At 41.1% G+C, this 19,854-nt stretch overlaps 1 protein-coding gene across 1 annotated transcript in view; it reads right to left on the bottom strand.

Moving 5' to 3' along the window:
* The window catches only part of LOC138958645 (uncharacterized), a 5,743-nt gene extending 2,170 nt beyond the window's left edge, over positions 1-3,573 (bottom strand). Inside the window, exons 1-3 of the mRNA XM_070329865.1 lie at positions 3,154-3,573; positions 2,291-2,604; positions 107-318 (exon numbers count right to left, since the gene is read on the bottom strand). Coding sequence (XP_070185966.1) covers positions 107-318; positions 2,291-2,604; positions 3,154-3,409 — 782 coding nt within the window. The 5' untranslated portion in view covers positions 3,410-3,573. The remainder of the gene's footprint in view (positions 1-106; positions 319-2,290; positions 2,605-3,153) is intronic.
* Positions 3,574-19,854: the final 16,281 nt, after the last annotated feature.

The raw sequence follows: 19,854 nt of genomic DNA, 5'->3' as shown, positions 1-19,854 counted from the left end.
TGGAGACGACTTCAGACAAATCGATCTGTTCCAGCTCAATGCATTTTACTCTGACGTACAAATACTCGTATGCAAGTTTAAACTAGTGTCCATCACTTAAACCCACCTGAAAGAAACGAACACGTCGATGTCCTGTGAGGACTTTCCAGGAAGAAAGTTGACAAACATCTGGCCGGAACTGGTGAACATACCCTTCAGGCAGAATCTGGAATTTTCTTGCAGCTTCTGTAGCAAGGTTTTGGCTACATAATCACCCCGTTCCAGAGTGAAAACGTACTGCATACAAGTACCATTGAACGTTGTCCATTCAGAAGTTTCCTGGAAAACGTGTAGACAATTCGCATGAGACCAAAGTACTTACTGATTTTGTTTGCTCACAAAGGTGTTGTTTTCAGTTGTTCAATATTTTGTTATATGTTTTTATATTGATTTTTGCGTTCAAACCATATCTGTAAAAAGGTCAAATCAATACCTAAGGACATCAAATCATAGGCTACCCGTTGGAAACTACGAATGTAGTATTCTTGTAATCTTAGAAGCGGCAAACAGACTGTGTCAGGTAAAAAGTCAATTAGTGGTATGATTAGTTCATGAATTATCAAAGACACCTGTAACAAACGTAGAATCAATTCAGTATAAATTGTAATCTTCTTTAGTTCGCAGCCCTTCTGCTAAATTAGGGTGTGTTTACTCGTGGAATAGGGAGAGGCGCTGGCACATGTAAAACCATGGACGGATCTGTGATAGTATGAAATTTAGTTTTAAACATATGTAAGAGTATTCCGTGTACATCAGCAAATCTGCAAGGCGAGGTAGATATACACACATTACAAAGAAAAGGGGACGCTTCGAAAGAAAACAAGTGAGGTTTCAGACGAGGAAGCAAGCGGATAAACCTATTTGTCATCATTTTCACGAGTTTTTATTCACAAGCACCTGGGAAATAAATCTAATGTTCCCCAGGCAATAAATCCCCGGTTACCATAGTTGCAGGAAGCAGGTTATACATGGATACTCAAAAGCAAACCCAATAGGAACGCTCGGGGATTCTTCGGCTCTTTCCATTGATGTTTCTCCAGACCTAAACAGACGACACGACACTGCTTTGCACAGTTCCAAAAACAAACTGGCAAACTGGCAAAAGTAAACAAAAAACAAAACTACTTCATGAAAGGTCATACATTCATCAAAAACAAATGAAACCTAGCGATATGTTCTGTCTTCTTACAGAGTCATGGAGTGCGTGTATCTGTGTTTCCGTCGCGATATAACCTTCGTGGTTGAAAACGACGTTAAACACCAAATAAATAAAGAAAGAAAGAAAGTATCTGTGTTTCGATACACAGACGTTCGGAGAAACACGAACGTCAAGTTCAAGTAAAACGACCCCTGACACACACATTTTGACCCGTGCACAAGACGTTGTATCGATAAACGAAGCACAAATAAGAAACAATAATAAAAGCAAAGAAAATAGCAACAAGATATGCAAACATCTAACAAAGCCGAGCAAGTAGAATGACAGGTCTAATGAAAAATTAAGAGGTACTGAGTCGGAAACAAGATCGCGATTCTTTCCTTTGCTGCACGACGCAAATCTTCTGTGACCTTTGACCAAACGTAGCTTTCACATTCGATCACTCAGCTTAATATTTACAACAGAAAGCCGAGGGGATGGAATACCAAGATGAACCTACAGAACTGTGCATCCTTAAACCTGACATATTCATCCCAACATTTATAATAAACTCAAAAACACAGAAAGTTGCTTTCACACGCCAGCTTTGATTGCTAGTGGTTATCAAACCGGGACTCGTGTGGTTAAGCCAAAAAAATAAAAATAGTCTGTTTACGGTAACCCGACCGACCCTATTTTTTTCGCGCGACCCTAGACTTTTGTTTGGCATTTGGGAAAAAAAAAGAAAAAAAAAAGAAACGTAAAAATATGGTTTTTTGGAGAAAAAAAAAATCCCGACCTACCGACCCTATTTTTTTGGCCTATGTTACCGTAAACAGACCTATTATTTTTTTTGCCTTATCAGCACGGAACCCGTGTTTCAAAGCATGGCTCCCTGGGTTGATTGTGCACTTATTTTCTCACCACCAAAATGATGACAAAAACGATGTTTGGTGGTTTGTTGACAGACCAGCTTTTTTGTCGGTCCTCGGAGGGCATATCGACTTTTGTTTCATATTTAATCAGAAACAAAAGACGATATGCTCCCCCTCGGACCGACAAAAAAGCTGGTCTGTCAACAACCCATCAAACATCTTATAATGTATATCTCACCAGGCAAACAAGTTGCGTTGACACATTATTCGGAGATGCCACGTATCCTTCGTGACAGGTCACTACGGCCACGTCATCCTGAGAGTTGCCTGTTACAATGACGTCACCGTTAAGCACAGTTGTTGGATTTCCACACTGCGACAGCAACGAGAGACAGTTATGATGCACGGATTCTGATGACGTTGAAGGAGAGACTGATGACGTCGGTACACACACATGTGCATGACCGCACGGGCGGATGTTGCAGGCGTTGTTGATGCGTGCACTGGAGGCTGGTCGTTCTATCCTTCCAGGAGATGAATCTACCTGTACGTCTGTGAAATAAAATATTGATGAAACATACATGTTTGTCTATATTTCTTCGTTTTTGACTGCCTGCACCCCCCCCCCCCCCTCTTTCTCTCTCTCTCACTCTCTCCCCTCTCTCTCCCCCTCCTCTCTCTCTCTCTCTCTCTCTCTCTCTCTCTCTCTCTCTCTCTCTCTCTCTCTCTCTCTCTCTCTCTCTCTCTCTCTCTCTCTCTCTCAGTACTTTCGAAGTGAATAAGAATCGGCTTGAGGGTTGATATATGCGCTTGTACCGTGCAACCGAGGATGTTTTAATTGATTGAAACGATATACAGAGGGAGACGAGACAGACATGCACACATACAGAAACAGATATACACAGACAGAAATTCTAAATTAGACAGAGATACGGACAGAGAGGCACGAGGACAGAGTTAACTGGTTAAATGTTAACACAAACACAGCCCTTGTGAAAAAAGGATGAAGATTGATGGTTGATATCGGGCCTTGAGCAGGAAATAATTTTTGGGGTTGCTTTTTTAAAATAATCTTACCCCAAATAATGTTTTTAAACTCACCTAATTCAGAGTGAAGAACACAGTTTCGGCCCGTTGGATCGGTGATCGAGACCTTTATATCAGGGTTGTAACTGTAGCTGCTACATGACAGCCTGTACCAACACAATCTGTGACACTGTCGTTCATTGCTCACAGTGTACTGACTAATCACATCTTCTCTTTCACGAGGACTGGCCTGTGCTGTTACTGGGGATGCAGTAAAGCTGTACACAATGATAACACACATCCAGGCAAACCAGCTCGTCAAAGAAATCATGTCTAAGAATGAATGATAATTTTCGAAATAAGATGAGAAATAAAAAAATCACAATCGGTTGACTGTTCAAAAAGGTCTCCGTGCGTTCAAAGTCTAGCACTGAATATGAAGTAGCTGTGTCGAATAAATTGATTATGTGTAACACTGGGCAGGAAAAAGTGATGAAGTCACCCACAAAACTACGCCACAGCGTGCATGCACTTACGAAAATTATCTTTGCAGTGTTCGTTCGCGTGCCTGATGACAAACATACATAGAAAAAAGTTTAACTACCCGTACAAAAAACCGGATGACATTGATTGAAGGGATAAATAAACACCGCTCCGGAATATTCTCTTCATTCGCACAGGTCGATCTGTTCTGATAGGCGTGATTCTTAAAAGTCAATATACCTTTGAACAAATATTGAACTTCTCTAATTGCGTTCCAATGTTATATGCGGGAACTTGTTAGGATAAGGATACAGTTTAAGCTGCCTTAATACATGCTTCCAGACGTCGATTTTACGGTGATTTGAAATTGACGATAATAGACGTGAGAATATTCTACTTCCTAATGTTCACAACACAGGAGCTTGTATCAAAACGCCGGTCGATTATTATTTACTCCTTCATCCTTACTGTATCCTTACTTCTACTATTCACTTCAATGAATATAACGCGGGACGCTCGCACTGCCTACTCGCTCCGTTGCACCCCTTCCCGAACGCATGAGGCTCAGACACAAACACAAATGATTCAGCTTTTTCTTCAAGTAACAAACTCGAAATAACCACTCACCAACTTCGAGAAGTTGGCAAGAACTGGCAACACATCAAGCGCAGAACAAATGTGGTCGGGAAATGGAAAGTACACCTCACACCAATCAGAACAAAGCTTTCATTTATTCAATGTAACCAATCGCGAAACGTCACGTACTTTTCGACTGCAAATGCCGCGGGCGGAAATGGCGTTTATGGAAGTGAACGGCTGAGTCAAAAATTGAGCCCATCGAGAATGTGTTGTGTCACTGTTTAACGTGTTTTGTGGCTCTTCAAGTGCCCCGCATCTGTTGTAGTGGACTCATTGCAGGCCGCAAGAATGGGCCACACATTTGGGATCGGACGAAAAGCGGAAAACATCCGACGAGAGATGTACTTTCGATTTGCCGACAACATTTGATCCGCACTTGGTGTAGCGCCCGTTCTTGGCAAACTTCTCGAACTGAGTTGGTGTGTGGTAGTTTCGAGTTTGTTACTTGAAGTGAAAGCTGGATCATTTTTGATTGTGTCTGAGCCTCATGCGTTCGGGAAGGGGGTGCAAACAGCGACATACATAAGTCGTAGTTGTAATAAGCTTGAAACGGAGCAAGTAGGCAGTGCGAGCGTCCCGCGTTATATTCCTTGTAGTGAATAGCAGAAGTAAGGATACAGTAAGGATGAAGGAGTAAATAATAATCGACCGGCGCTTTGACACAAGCTCCTGTGGTTCACAAAGGGTCACGCGCACAGTACAGCAAGTTCTCTTTTTCTCTTCGAGGCTTGTTTTCTCACTCCGTTTTTAAAAGGGTACGCTTTGAACTTCCACTCGCAATTGTAACGCTCTAACTTTTTGAAAAGATTTGCAAAAGCTGAAAATATGCATCGCGAGTCATTTTCCTTTATGTGATTCTATTGTCCCAACCTAAAGTTCAAACTCGACAGTTTTATAGAGCGACTTGAAACAACTTATCGACATAAACTAACATCAAAAGCAACAAACACACGCACACTAGCACGCACACACATAGGCCTACTCGCACGCACTCGCACGCAACCCCGCACGCACGCACACCTCCCCACCCACCCACCCACCCACACACACCTATCCACCCCACCCACCCACCCCCCCCCCCCACACACACACACACATCCACACACACACGCACACACACACGCACACACACACAATCACAAACACATATATATCAGGGCCTAGCATTGGAAAAAGTGAGTTCAGCTTACAAAGGCGGGGGTCTGGAAGATTTTTTTGAGATTGTTTACTTAAAATGACCCCCCCCCCCCCCCCCAAGAAGATTGAGCAACTAAATTATCCCATAGTCCATAGTCCGTATCGGCACATTACTTCTTCTGACTTGCTTTCCGCCTTCGGAACGAAATCCAGCCATTCCCACTTCCAGGAATACCTGGATTCTTTGTCACTGAATGGCTGACCACGTTCAACAATGTCGCTTCGAGACATTATTTCAAGTCTAGAGCCACAAAACACCGGCACAAAGCATGCTCGCGCGATGGCATGCCAGAGGAAGTGCGTGCTCAAGCAAACTGTCAAACCGATTGAGAATTGAACCGAACGGCGCACAAAACGAAAGCTGGGACTGTTTGGGTTTACCGTTTGGGAATAACAGGTTTTTGCATTTCGGCGTACACCAAATCGAGTTCCGCGTACTGGAGATGTTATTTCGGCGTAAAGTAAGCCGAATGGCTTACAATGCTAGGCCCTGATATATACACTCGCTCACTCACTGACTCATTCACTGGCTCACTCACTCACTCCCTCATTCACACTTCACATATCAAACACGTCAGGGTCGTAAATAATGAAATTTGTTTATTTGGAAGGAAAATCAGTCAAAACTGCGGATCAGGTAAAACGTTGACTTTAAATCGAATGAACGAAACACACATATTTTAGAATGCGTAGAAGTACGTCAAATGTCAGACGTCAACAACAACAACAAGTCGCGTAAGGCGAAATTACAACATTTAGTCAAGCTGTCGAACTCACAGAATGAAACTGAACGCACTGCATTTTTTCAGCAAGACCGTATACTCGTAGCATCGTCAGTCCACCGCTCCTGGCAAAGGCAGTGAAACGCTCGTGGCAAAGGCAGTGAAATTGACAAGAAGAGCGAGGTAGTAGTTGCGCTGTGATGCATAGCACGCTTTTCTGTACCTCTCTTCGTTTTAACTTTCTGAGCGTGTTTTCAATCCAAACATATCATATCTATATGTTTTTGGAATCAGGAACCGACAAGCAACAAGATGAAATTGTTTCTAAATCGATTTCGGAAATTTTATTTTAATCATAATTTTTATATTTTTAATTGTCAGAGCTTTTTTTTTAATCCGAATATAACATATTTATATGTTTTTGGAATCAGAAAATGATGAAAAATAAGATGAACGTAATTTTGGATCGTTTTATAAAAAAAATAATTTTAATTACAATTTTCAGATTTTTAATGACCAAAGTCATTAATTAATTTTTCAGCCTCCAAGATGAAATGCAATACTAAAGTCCGGCCTTCGTCGAAGATTGCTTTGCCAAAATTTCAATCAATTTTATTGAAAACTGAGGGTGTGACAGTGCCGCCTCAACTTTTACAAAAAGCCGGATATGACGTCATCAAAAGAATTTATCAAAAAAAAGAAAAAAACCTCTGGGGATATCATTCCCAGGAACTCTCATGTCAAATTTCATAAAGATCGGTTCAGTAGTTTGGTCTGAATCGCTCTACACACACACACGCACAGACAGACAGACAGACACACACACACACACACACACACACACATACACCACACCCTCGTCTCGATTCCCCCCTCTACGTTAAAACATTTTGTCAAAACTTGACTAAATGTAAAAACCAGTTTCAGACAAAACCTTGTCCAATGTTCATGAACAATTAATGGATATATATCAGTGTGTCAAAGAAAGAAATAAGTTATATTCAAGGTTATTCTCTGGAGCTGTGTACCAGTGGAAACCATGTTACGAAGTAGACATTTCGTTACTTAACTGATACATTTTAACTATACACACTTTTCATTAAGTAAAACTGGTTCCATAAAATTATATGTCCCGAGCCTGCAGATACAGAATTACTTGCACATTTTGTTTGTCTACGTTCAGTAAATTACAAGGGTTTTTAAGTATGGAAACCAAAGCTTGTGACATGGATTTGAACACTGACATTTTTTTTTTAAAGAAGACAAAAATATATACTATGTTTTTTGTTTGTTGCATGTCTGTATCATTATCTAACTGGAGTATTACTAGGGGGGGGGGAGAGAATACAGTCTAGTTGCAATTCAATATACGTTATAATCATTTAAAGGACTGAAAATGCATGTCACAAAATAGTACACAGCTCTGGAGAATAACCCATAGCAATAGAAAAGACAACTTTTACGAGAGCGATACGACAGCGATACAAGCTCTCGTAACACAATGGACTGATTAAAACCCCATGAGACACTCTTAATTCCGAGGTCTTTGTAGCATATTTAACCCATTACATAACACTAATACAACATCCGCTTGTGTGTTGCACAAAGCAGAATCAGCCGGACCCATGTACTTGTTTGTTTGTTTGTTTGCTTAACGCCCAGTCCACCACAAAGGGTGATATCAGGGCGGTGCTGCTTTGACATTTTAACGTGCGCCACACACAAGACAGAAGTCGCAGCACAGGCTTCATGTCTCACCCAGTCACATTATTCTGACACCGGACCAACCAGTCCTAGCACTAACTCCATAATGCCAGACGCCAGGCGGAGCAGCCACTAGATTGCCAATTTTAAAGTCTTAGGTATGACACGACCGGGGTTCGAACCCACGACCTCCCGCTCACTGGGCGGACGCCTTACCACTAGGCCACCGTGTTGCGGTCGGACCAATGTACTGCTAGGAGCTGCATCGCAATCATTCACAAAATGAATAACAAGTCGCGTGAAACGATATAAAAACAGTTAGTCAAGATCAACAACACAACCGGCCCCCGTAGCGCAGTGGTTAACGCATCGGGCTGTGGGCCGGGAGGTCGTGGGTTCGAATCCCATCAGGGTCATGTGGGTTTTTCGGGCTACGGTCGGCTCCTACCCAGAGTGGAAGTGCTATGGTTCCTATGGGAAGGCTGGAATCACACAGCCGAGTGTCATTCACTTAACGAATGCGACTTTGAGGGTGCTCAGGTTCTGTTTACCTGACCAACACCGCAGGTGCGGCAGTTCTCGGGCCTGGTTGACACCAGGATATATTATGACAGTAAGCGTAGAGTGCTGCCCTGTCACGTAGTCTCAAACCAAATTGGAAATCCATAGCATCATCATTATAATCATCCTCATCTCATTAATCATCCAAAATTATAAAGTGTCCTTGCTCTTGTGGCCCTTCATGCCCGGAGCTCTCATGGTGACCTTGGTCTCAGTGTTCCTGTTCGATCCTTCCCTGAATAGTACTTCTGCTGTCAGTCCTCAACGTGTGACGTTCTGGGGGGTCGACGGAGGGACATGGTGGCGGTCTGCTCTCTGGAGGGGACCCTCACTCAGTCTGGCTCCGCGACTTAGCTGTCAATGTCGTTAGTAGGGGGCATAGTAGGTAGTGGGCTGCGTCCGTTAGCTCGGGACAGACCCACTACTGAACACCGTCGAAGTGACTCAGCAGAAGTGCAGTGTCATCTTCCGAGGGTAGCCTACCGCAACGACCCGACATCCCTCCTTGGAGCGTCTGTAAAATCGACAAGTCTGGCAGCGGAACGAAATTCAGATGTGGATGGAACAGTGAGTGCAGGGACGGGGCGGCGTGAGTGCACACCGGGACAAGGAACAGGCGTAAGGAAAAAAAAAAAAAAAAAAAAAAAAAAAGATCAACAACACAAACCAATCATCGCCGAGACTACATTCAGATAGTCTCGGCTAATATAACCATACCGAAGGCCGAGACGGGTCACGTTCGCTACCGCGAATCACGCGTCCGTAGTACTTACTGAACCTATTTTTTTCATTCTGAGCACATATTTAGAGTAAACAGCTATTGTGTTTTCAGCGTAGCAATAGGGTCCGATATTTAGACGAGACAAGTATAATGCCGACGATCGAAGACGAAGACCCTATTGCTACGCTGAAAATACAATAGCGATTATATAGCTGTTCTGACCTTGATTTGTTGTTCCAAACTTACAAAATGACAGTTTTTGCGTCGATGCGTTGATCTCAGGTTTTGATAGCAGACGCCGTTTCTTATGCGCATTAGTTTTGCGCAGGCGCCACACTGACTTTGGAAAAAAACTCGATTTGACAACACAGCTGTTAAACAGCTTTTTATTAGTTCATTCGTATACAACAAAAAGAAGTTTGAGTTTTTTTAATTTTGAACAAGACTACTTATGAAGAAGACCAAAACACAACATCAACGGAAAACTAGAAACAACTGAAGAACTAGGACGAGGGGAGGAGAAGAGAACAGCTAATCCGTACAACGCGAGCAGACGGCAGCGACGTTTCCAGTTTTGGGTGAATGGCATTTATACTTGTCTCGTCATGAAGCGAATTTTTCAACCTCAGTTATAAACGACTACATGAATGTTAGTGCCATGGGTTGTACATCAATACTTCAGAGGGGAAGTGGGGTATTTAGTGTGGAGTTACGAGATAAGAAAAGCCGAATGCGAAAATTTGTGTCAGTCGGCAACTGTGAACTAAGCTCACAGGTGCACAAAAACGTTCCGTTGTACTCCCCTGTTTGTACTACATCTTTCGACTTTGGGCATTTTGTGGTGTTTAGGGACAGAAAATAATAGGTTTAGTCCTGTTTCATCGGGAAGTTAGCAGAAAAGGGTATGCTATCGACATTTGTAAAGCTGAAAAACATTCCCGAGAAGAATTTCAAGTTGTCAGTGTATGCTGTTGTCGATCAGTGAAACATCGTGTGGTACAGGTGGGTAAACCGGAACCATGCGTCTTTGTTATTGACAATATGCTTTTGGATATTGAGAAAAATGGCCGACTTCCGTAGCATTATGCTTTGATGATCGGAAGAGACCATCCAATCACAGCCCCCGAATTCCCCCACGTGTTCATCAGAATAGCTATATATCTATATATTTTTGAATTCAGGAGAAGATGAGGAATAAATTGCAATCAATTTTAAATCTGTTTGCGAAAAATTGATTTTAATGTCAACTTTGATGAGCAAACTCATTCAAACTTGACTAAATGTAAAAAGCAAAGCACGCGTCTGCTCTTTGTCACGATGTTTCTAGTAAAGTCAACTCAAGTTGCGAGAGTTTCTTCTACCTTGATTAATTAATTTATGTCAAGAGATTTAACTTATTCAAGATGCAGTGCAGGAGTCACAAGATTGCTGAAGCAACGATTTGTATTTTTGTCGCAGATTAAGCTTTATACGTATGCACCTATCTCACAGATGAGTACACATATAACGTTAGTGTTGCCAGCCAAACGAAACTTCTTGCGATTTGTCAGTTCGTTTCTCTCGCCAAAATGTCAATAACATTTCCCGTGATCATGTTCACGGGGCTGAAGGCTGTGTGCCTATGCCAAAATGACCCACATACCATGTTTTTTAATTTCCTTGCGTAATCAAACACAACTTAAGGTAGGCTCTTGACGTATTAGTTCATGTACGTGGCCTGATGTGAGCCTGGTCGAGGGCCACGGGTTCCTGCCCGGAGACAGACAAAAATTAATTCGTAAAACATTTGCAGTTTTAAACTCCTTGCATGAAAGTCAGTAAAACTTGGTATTTTTTTTAACAGATATCTGTCTGAGGCATGACTGAAAACCATAGGGGCTCAGCTCCGTGCACGTGGGTGTGACAAGTTCAGTGAAACAAAATGTATCAATCAATCAATCAATGAGTCTTATATCGCGCATATTCCGTGGGTACAGTTCTAGGCGCTCTGCAGTGATGCCGTGTGAGATGAAATTTTATACGGCCAGTAGATTGCAGCCATTTCGGCGCATATTTACCTTTCACGGCCTATTATTCCAAGTCACACGGGTATAGGTAGACAATTATTAACTGTGCCTAAGCAATTTTGCCAGGAAAGACCCTTTTGTCAATCGTGGGATCTTTAACGTGCACACCCAATGTAGTGTACACGGGGGGAGGTTCGGACACCGAAGAGAGTCTGCACACAAAGTTGACTCCGTGAAATAAATTTCCACCGAACCTGGGATCGAACTCACGCTGACAGCGGCCAACTGAATACAAATCCAGCGCGCTACCAACTGAGCTACATCCCCGCCCCCGTCGAGGTAATTATTCAAAACAGAAAACATTCTCGCGCTGCTTGAGACTACTCTACAAACAATAGACACAGTTCTTTCTGGAGAATTATCCGCAAATAACCAATTAAAGCAGCCTAGCTGACATTTTGCCAACACCCTCACGCGGGTTCCCGCATTGAATCGGCTACACACACGTAGCTAGCAAGAAGCTGTTCAATCTTTTCACGCGACTATTGTAACTTTAGGGCGATTCAAAATGGCCAATGCTAGCTTAGTAGTATAAAATACTTCCAGTTCGTAGTTATCGATCACTAACCCGAAGGGTGGATAGACATTGCTAAGCCCTGGTTATACGAATTTCAAAGAAAAAGGCTACCAACGGGCTAGGGTTGCATGGTATGTCTTCTTAGAGGCAAAACAAACTTGGGAAGAAAAATCGATGAAACAAACAAGGTAATACTATTGTCCGAGTTATGTAAAAGAAAAACGTTTACTGATAAACTGAAGAAATGTGAACGAGAATGCCATTTGTATACACCATATTTACATATGTATTACACATTAAAGAATTTCAAAAAAGAACAAGACAATTTATGTCCATATTCTTGTCAGACTTAAAGCGTCATCGAGTTTGATTTTAAAGTATTACTAGAGCTTATTTAAAAATTACAATTTAAACAAGATAAACAAAACATTAAGAACGCTGAGGCGTGATTAACCATCCAGTCGAGCGATTGCACTAAAAATACGCCCTGTTCTCACTATCTTTCTTCCAATGAGAGAGAGATAGAGAGAGAACGAGAGAGAGAGAGAGAGAGAGAGAGAGAGAGAGAGAGAGAGAGAGAGAGAGAGAGAGAGAGAGAATGAGAGAAAGTGAGAGAGAGAGAGAGTGAGAGAGAGACAGACAGAGTGAGAGAGAGAGAGTGAGAGAGAGACAGACAGAGTGAGAGAGAGACAGAGAGAGAGAGAGAGGAGACAAAATAAGCTAGAGGCAAAATCTTTACTGTGTTTGGGGAAAAGCAAGTCGCAAGGTGGTGTCATAATCTATTTCCTTTCAATGATTTTCTGCATTTTAAGGACATTTTCATCGCCAAACACCATAAACTGTATATTTTTGTAATCAGCAAATGATAAGGGACAGAGAAATTAGCGTTTATGTGTCTTCTTCCAACAATAAAAAGGCGCGATTTAACGGTTTTCTTCATTGTAAGCCCATTTTTTTCAATCAAACACATACAAAATATATATTTTCGGGTACAGGAGGCAATACAGAATACCACGATAATGATCATCTTTGTGATTCAAATATCAACTTTTAAGTAATCGACAAAATTGGCTTCTTTTGAATGAACATTTCTCAAACGAATTTGTAAGGTACTAAGCTTAAACACAATCCCATAGTCCGCACTAAGTCAAAGATCACGTAACGAAAATGTCAAACAAATTGATGAAAAACTGTAGCCGTGACAGTGCCGCTTCAACTAATTAAAACGGTCAAATATGACGACATTACATAGTCCTATCCAAAATCGGCGAAACGTGTTTCAAGCAAATGCTTTCAGGAATGTCTGTACCAATTTTCATAAAAATCCGTTTGGTAGTTTTTGAGAAATGCTTTTCACAATCAGACAGACAGACAAACAGTCAGATACACACATACATCGGGAGACAAACCTCGCTCTCCGCTCATGTTAAAACATTCAGTCATTTCTTGACAGAATGTAAAAACGAGAAAATGGATGCTATGCATTGCTTGTAAACATACTGAGCAATGTGTATAGTATATACATAAACGCAAAATCAGTTACAGAATCTGAAAGAAAAGTAGGTATAATAGGAGTAGAAACTCAAATACTTTTGTGGGCAATTCTGTCCAGCGAACATTAAAAGAGTATATATAGCTAAAACTCGCATGTATTCCATTAATCTATTATAATCACCTCAAATATTCAATGCATCAGTAAGCAAGTCAATTAATCAGCCATTTGATCACAGAACTCCAATGCAGAAACGTTTATTACAAAAATAAAAGAAATAAAAAAAGCGTGTTTCAGATGAAAAAGTCAAATCGGGGGAAGACTATGCAGTTATTCTGTGACATATTATACTAAAACGGCCGATATTATTTTCTAAATGCACGATGCTTAATTATTTGCACAATCGGCATTTTCGAAATCCTTTTGTTACTCGAGATGAGTTCTTTGTAAAATGATAAACTTGTTAACTTTGTAAACGGATACGGAATATTTCTTTATCTTTGATCTTTAATTCGCACTGACCAGTGGGGTGTTTAAGTATTTAAGTTGCGCGTTCGATTTCTGGCAATTGATAACTCTCAATACATACATCAAAACACCCCCACTCCTGCAGTAAAATGAAAATGAATGCTGAATAAATTATTGTACAATAATTAATGCGTATATTTTTAACCATGCACAAAATGGACTATTCCTTATCATTTACACACAAATATATGTCCTAGCTCTCTGCGCTCTGGATTCATTAGATTTAGCGTAAAAATAATTATTAGATGAAATCTTGCAAGTCTAGAAAAGGATATCAACAATTGCTTAAAAATTACCTGAACTCGTGTTCATGATGCAGTTTTTCATCGACGTCGACGATTCAGATGACGTCACTGAGACAGCGGATCTGCTGACGTAACTGTATCTTATACAGAGCTGACGATACCAACACAATCTCTCACACTGCTTTTCATTGGCCAGTGTATACTCACCAATCACAATCTCCGCTTTTACAGTGCACCATCTCAAAAGAACATGAACTAAGCACACAAGTACTGCTGTAGACTTCTGCATTTTGTTCTCCAAAGATGTGCGTCAATGTGTGTTGTTGATGCTACTGCTGCTAGTGTTGTTGTTGTTGTGTTGTCGGGTGGATCCAAACTCTACGGAAGTAAGATAATTTCACGTGGAAGGCTTTTCAAGGGTTAGAAATCTGTATGTCACAGATGTTTCTGTGGAGCTCGTGAAATTTATGTGAGTAAGCCCTGAATACTGTTAGTTATTGTAAGAAGCTTTCTTTCGCGAATCTACTGATAACATCCGGCATGGTCCAAGTTAATGGGAAAGCTTGTTTTTCTTTTTGTTCTTTAGTCATTGATGTTTGCTTTGTTACAATGAATTGGAAAGGTAGCTTCTGAAAACAGTTTGTTGCATGTTTTATGCAGTAAAACTAATGAAATATGTGCTACTTGAATTGTTTTGTGTAATTAGAAAAACGATACTTGTGAGAAAAATATTCATGATCTCATTACGCCAAACAATAAGAGTTGCCTTCCTCAGAACATCATCTGTGAGTTCAATCGCGTCAACCGTTGTATTGTTTATACATGGCACAGTTTAACAACGTCCTCTCTCTCTCTCTCTCTCTCTCTCTCTCTCTCTCTCTCTCTCTCTCTCTCTCTCTCTCTCTCTCTCTCTCTCTCTCTCTCTCTCTCTTTTTCTCTCGCTCGCTCTCTCTCCCTTTTCTCTCTCTCTCTCTCTCTCTCCCTCTCTCTCTCTCTCTCTCTCTCTCTCTCTCCCTCTCTCTCTCTCTCTCTCTCTCTCTCTCTCTTTCTCTCTCTCTCTCTCTCTCTCTCTCTCTCTCTCTCTCTCTCTCTCTCTCTCTCTCTCTCTCTCTCTCTCTCTCTCGAAGTGTTTTAATCCGTAGTGTTGTGCGATTGTTATGTTGTACCTTTTTTGCACCTGATGAGTTAAATTATGTGCAACGTTAATCATTTGTTCACACTCCGATCCTTCATAAGGGGCTATGGCCTATTGAATAAATTATCTGCGTCTGCGTCTGCGTCTGCGTCTCTCTCTCTCGAAGAAGAAGAAGAAGAAGAAGAAGAAGAAGAAGAAAAAGAAGTATCGGAAGTGTGGCGAATGAACAATGAGCTGAAAAGTGAGAACGATGTCTTGAAAACAAAAGTTGAGCGTTTAGAGGCAAAGACCGATGATCTAGAATGTTGATGTTTTACGGACTGCCGAGGGAGGAAAACGAAAAATGGGAAGACTGTGAAGCTACGGTGAGAGAGCTCATTGTCGACAAGCTTGAGTTGGCAGGAGATATCCAGTTTGACCGCGTGCACCGGGTCAGTGCAAAACCAGACTCGCCAGTTATCGCTAGATGTTGCTTCTACAAAGACAAGGAGCAGATTCTTAAAGCAAAAAGAAAGCTCAAAGGTAGCGACATCTTTATTGGTGAAGATTTCTCTCAACGTGTGAGAAGCTCACTCCACATCTGAAGGCGGCTCAGAAAGATGGCAAGAAGGCGACAATGATATACGACCACCTAGTCATCAATGGGAAGAAATGTGTGGTTGATAAAGACGATCGTCTGCATGAACGGAAATAGGGTTTCGGCCGGCCCCTCAGGAAAACTTCAGCCAGTAAGTTTTTGATTTGTCCGGAGAATCATAGTTCAAAGGGAACTCATACAAAAGTGACACCGGTTTTACAACGTGTAAGGGAAGCTCGTGCCCATTGTTGTGACAGTGTAGTGACTGGGGCTAAGCAGTATTTCGCACGTGGGAATAGTGCGGACATCCGAAAGACACCGGTGTTACCTGTAGTTTTGGACAAGGTGAGCGCACGTGGAAAAACGGACTGTGTTAGCGACAGCGTGCCGGTAAACTGTGACAGTGAAAGCAGTGCGAGTGTGAGTGACACAGTCGGTCAGGGGTCAGATAGGAATCCTATTCTGATAGCAAACCTAGAAATGCGTGTTGTAAAAAAAAAGATGAAGTCGAGCACGCAACAAAAGTTAGTAGCTGTAAAGTCACTCGAAGTGTGAATAAGCCCTTTTCTGTTTTACAGTGGAATGTTAACGGCTTGTACTCCAAATTAACTGACACAGAATTTATAAATTATGTAGGGAGTTTCGATTTTGTTTGCCTTGTAGAAACGTTTATGGATGAATTCACGTCAACTGTTTTTGATGGTTATTCACTTTTTGTTAAATCCGCAGTGAAGTTTACCAAGCAGGGCCGACGGTCAGGCGGTGTATTGTGCCTAATAAGAAATGAGTTTGCTCCCTTTGTGCGTAAACTTGATGTTGAATGTTCTAACTTCATTGTTTTTATCCTTGATAAAATCCTCTTTGGAATTTCTAAGGATATTTTGTATGTGTGTGCTTATGTTCCGCCCGAGGGCTCGCCGTATTACTCGTTTTTTGATCTGGATAATGGTGTTTCTCTACTAGAAGAATGTTTGACTGAGTGTTTGGTGACAGAAGGTGATGTTTATGCCGTGTTGTCGGGTGACCTGAATAGTAGAACAGCCAATATGTCCCAGCCTGTATTACAAGATCATGATGTTTTTGATTTATTGCACAAAAGTCAGTCAGTTTGCGAATATCGAAAATCACAAGATCAGATATTGAATAGTTATGGTAAATATTTGTTAAATATGTGCACTGCACTTAGACTGTGTATTCTTAATGGTGTGTGTAATGGGGATTTGCAGGGCTGTTTTACCTACATGTCAGAGAGGGGGAGTAGTGTTAGTGATTATTTTTTGCTGTCTAATGATTGATTTGCAATTACTCTGTCTTCGAGCGAACTGTTGGTGGCTGGCCGGATTGAGTCAGATCATATGCCAGTTGAATTGCATGTTACGTTCCCATGCGATAATGTTTATCATGATATGCGTAAGAATGCAGACTGCTTTATTGAAAAGTATGTGTGGGATAGCAGGAACGTATGTGAATTTGATGTGTGCAGATGATATGTGTGCAAGGTTAGAGTCTGCCCAAAATATGATTGAATCTGATATGAATGAAGCTTTGGAATTATTTAACACTTGTGTTAAAGAAAGTGCTGACTGCATGAAGAAAAGAATGTATTTGAAGTCAAATAATCAATCGGATGATTGGTTCGATCAGGAGTGTAGAATAACCCGAAAAAATGTGTGGAGGTTGTTAAGCAGATGTAATCAGCCTGAAGACATTCACGCTCGCAATGTTTATTGTTTAGCCAGACGGGAATATAAAAACATGTTAGAAAGAAAGAAAAGATTGTATAATGATTTGACATTACAAAAACTGATTGAATCTGTAAATGATCAACAAGAATTTTGGAATATAATGCATAAATTATCCTCAAAACGAAAACAAATAAAGAACAACATACCAATTGATACCTGGTTTCAGCATTTCAAAGTATTATTGGAAAAAGATGTAACTGAGGCTGAAGAAATTGAATATGAAGACGATGAAGGTATTTTGAATCGTACTATTTCAAAAGAAGAAGTTTTGATTGCAATGAGAAAGTTAAAACCTCAAAAGTCTGCTGGGCCTGATGGAATAATAGGAGAACTGTTGAAAAATGTTTATTCTCCAGGGATTGACTTTTTGGTACACTTGTTTAATTTTTTGTTTTCCAAGGGTGTATTTCCAGAAAGTTGGACAGAGTCCATTGTTATCCCTTTGTTTAAAGGACCAGACCACGCTGTTTTAGCGTCAAAAACGCTTCGAATCGTGTTCCTGCGCGACCGAACACTTCCCGATGTTTGCAGTTAGTTAGAAAACCACTTTCTTACCGTCTTCAACAATGTTTGGTTTACTTCGGAATCTTCTAAGGCCGTAATCCGACGAATTTTGTGACCGAAGCGACGGATTTCTTCTCCAAAACGACCCGCCATTGTGCCGCGTGATCTTCGCGAGACTGGCTTATGAATAAATTATCCGTGACGTCACACCGTGTGGAGATGGTAGTTTACCAACATCATGAACATGACAACAACAAGCGTAACTGCAGACGAAATTGAACCGTACATGTTCGAACTACCGGTTTCTCTCCTCGAATCAAGCATGAAAGATGAGGGCGGAGTTCCAGCAGTAGTGAAACAGTGACGATGAAAATTGCGACACTGTTTGTCTCAGCGATCAAAGGTAAACACGCCCGCTCTCTGTGCTGAACTTATCGTCTGCTTTCGAGTCTGTGCTATTTTTTCACTCTCGCCTTGTCAACGCACTCGCGAATAAGTGGGATATTGTTTAAGTGTTCATGCATTGCATTCACGAGTAAAAGAACAACAGCTCATCGCAGTTTTAACTGTTCTTGATTATTTCAGAGACTGGTGTCAGAGTGGCCACTGTACCTGTTGTATTGTGTGGGAGGGGCAGATTTGAGAGAGAGAGGAAGCTAGCCTGAGGTACATTGTAGAATGAAAACTTGCAGGGGAGCAAGAATGCATCACCAGCCACGAAGGTGTACATACAACTTTTTTTGAGGTGCCTATATTTGTTTGATTGTTAAATGTATGTATTTGTTGTTGTTTTTAAAGGCTATCAAGAAAACTGTTGTCATTTAAATTTGTAACACTCAGTCACATATAGTTTCACACACACACACACAAGATTAACTCACTTGCATGCCCACAGAAGAAGTTTGCTCTTCACATTGTTCTGTTGTTGTTTTTATAATGTAATCATTGTAACATCAACACTCAGTAATAACCAATATTACAACACAATCACTTTTTCATCAGAACTCACTCACATACTACATGACTTTGTATTACACCCTGGTTTATGGACACTTGCATTTGTACTTTGCATGGGAAAGCAGCCTGAATTTCAGGTGAACTTTAATAAAAGAAGATTTATATGTATGTTGCTCTAGATGCATGTTTTAATAAATAATAATGACATTCAGGAAAGTAAAAGGACTGTTGAAGTTTGCTGTTGTAAAATGTCTGATGATTAGGGTTCTGTTGCACATTTAGTGAATTGACTGTACCAATTGCTGTTATTATTTACACCCAATCAGTGCATCCACATGATATTATGTAGCTTAAATTAAAGAAAATGTTTTGATGTGTTCAGAACATACCAACAAGTTGCACACTCACTGACTTTCCGAAAGAACAGGAAAGTTCTTCCTGCCTGTCTGGTCGCTGCCATCAGAGACCTCTTTCTGTCACAGAGCTACACAGGCTTCAAATATATATATATATATATATATATGTAAGATAAATAAAAGGTACATTACAACTCTCAACTGCGGGGGGTGTGTGTGTGGGGGGGGGGATGTGCATAACCATTGCATACTTATGGTCGGCTTAAACTGCAAACAGAAATGTGGAGCTTGCGTAACAATTCTTGCTTTGTCAGATTTGGAGATAGGCAGCCTCAGTCTATATAGTTGGTCGCCAGTTGGGGCGTCCTGCTTGGTGACAACTTGAGCTTTGTCAACTGGTCTAGCTGTAGCAGTCAAAGTCTGGGCACTGTTGCATTGTAGTCTTGCTGTGTATGCAGAGCTTTGTTGTAGCTGCCATAGGCCAGTGTTGCCATAGGCCAGTGTTAGGATCACCACCCCCTCAATCAGCTCGTTCAGTTAACCTGATGCCTGTTTTAGACAGAAAAAAAAGTTACCACAATCAGCAGAACTTTCACCGGAGAAAGGGCATAATTCTTTCATACTTTC

The sequence above is a fragment of the Littorina saxatilis genome, linkage group LG1 (assembly GCF_037325665.1).
Source record: "Littorina saxatilis isolate snail1 linkage group LG1, US_GU_Lsax_2.0, whole genome shotgun sequence".
Lineage (NCBI taxonomy): Eukaryota > Metazoa > Mollusca > Gastropoda > Littorinimorpha > Littorinidae > Littorina > Littorina saxatilis.
The sequence above is the reverse complement of the archived record's forward strand: the minus strand, read 5'-3'. Positions and strand labels throughout refer to the sequence as shown.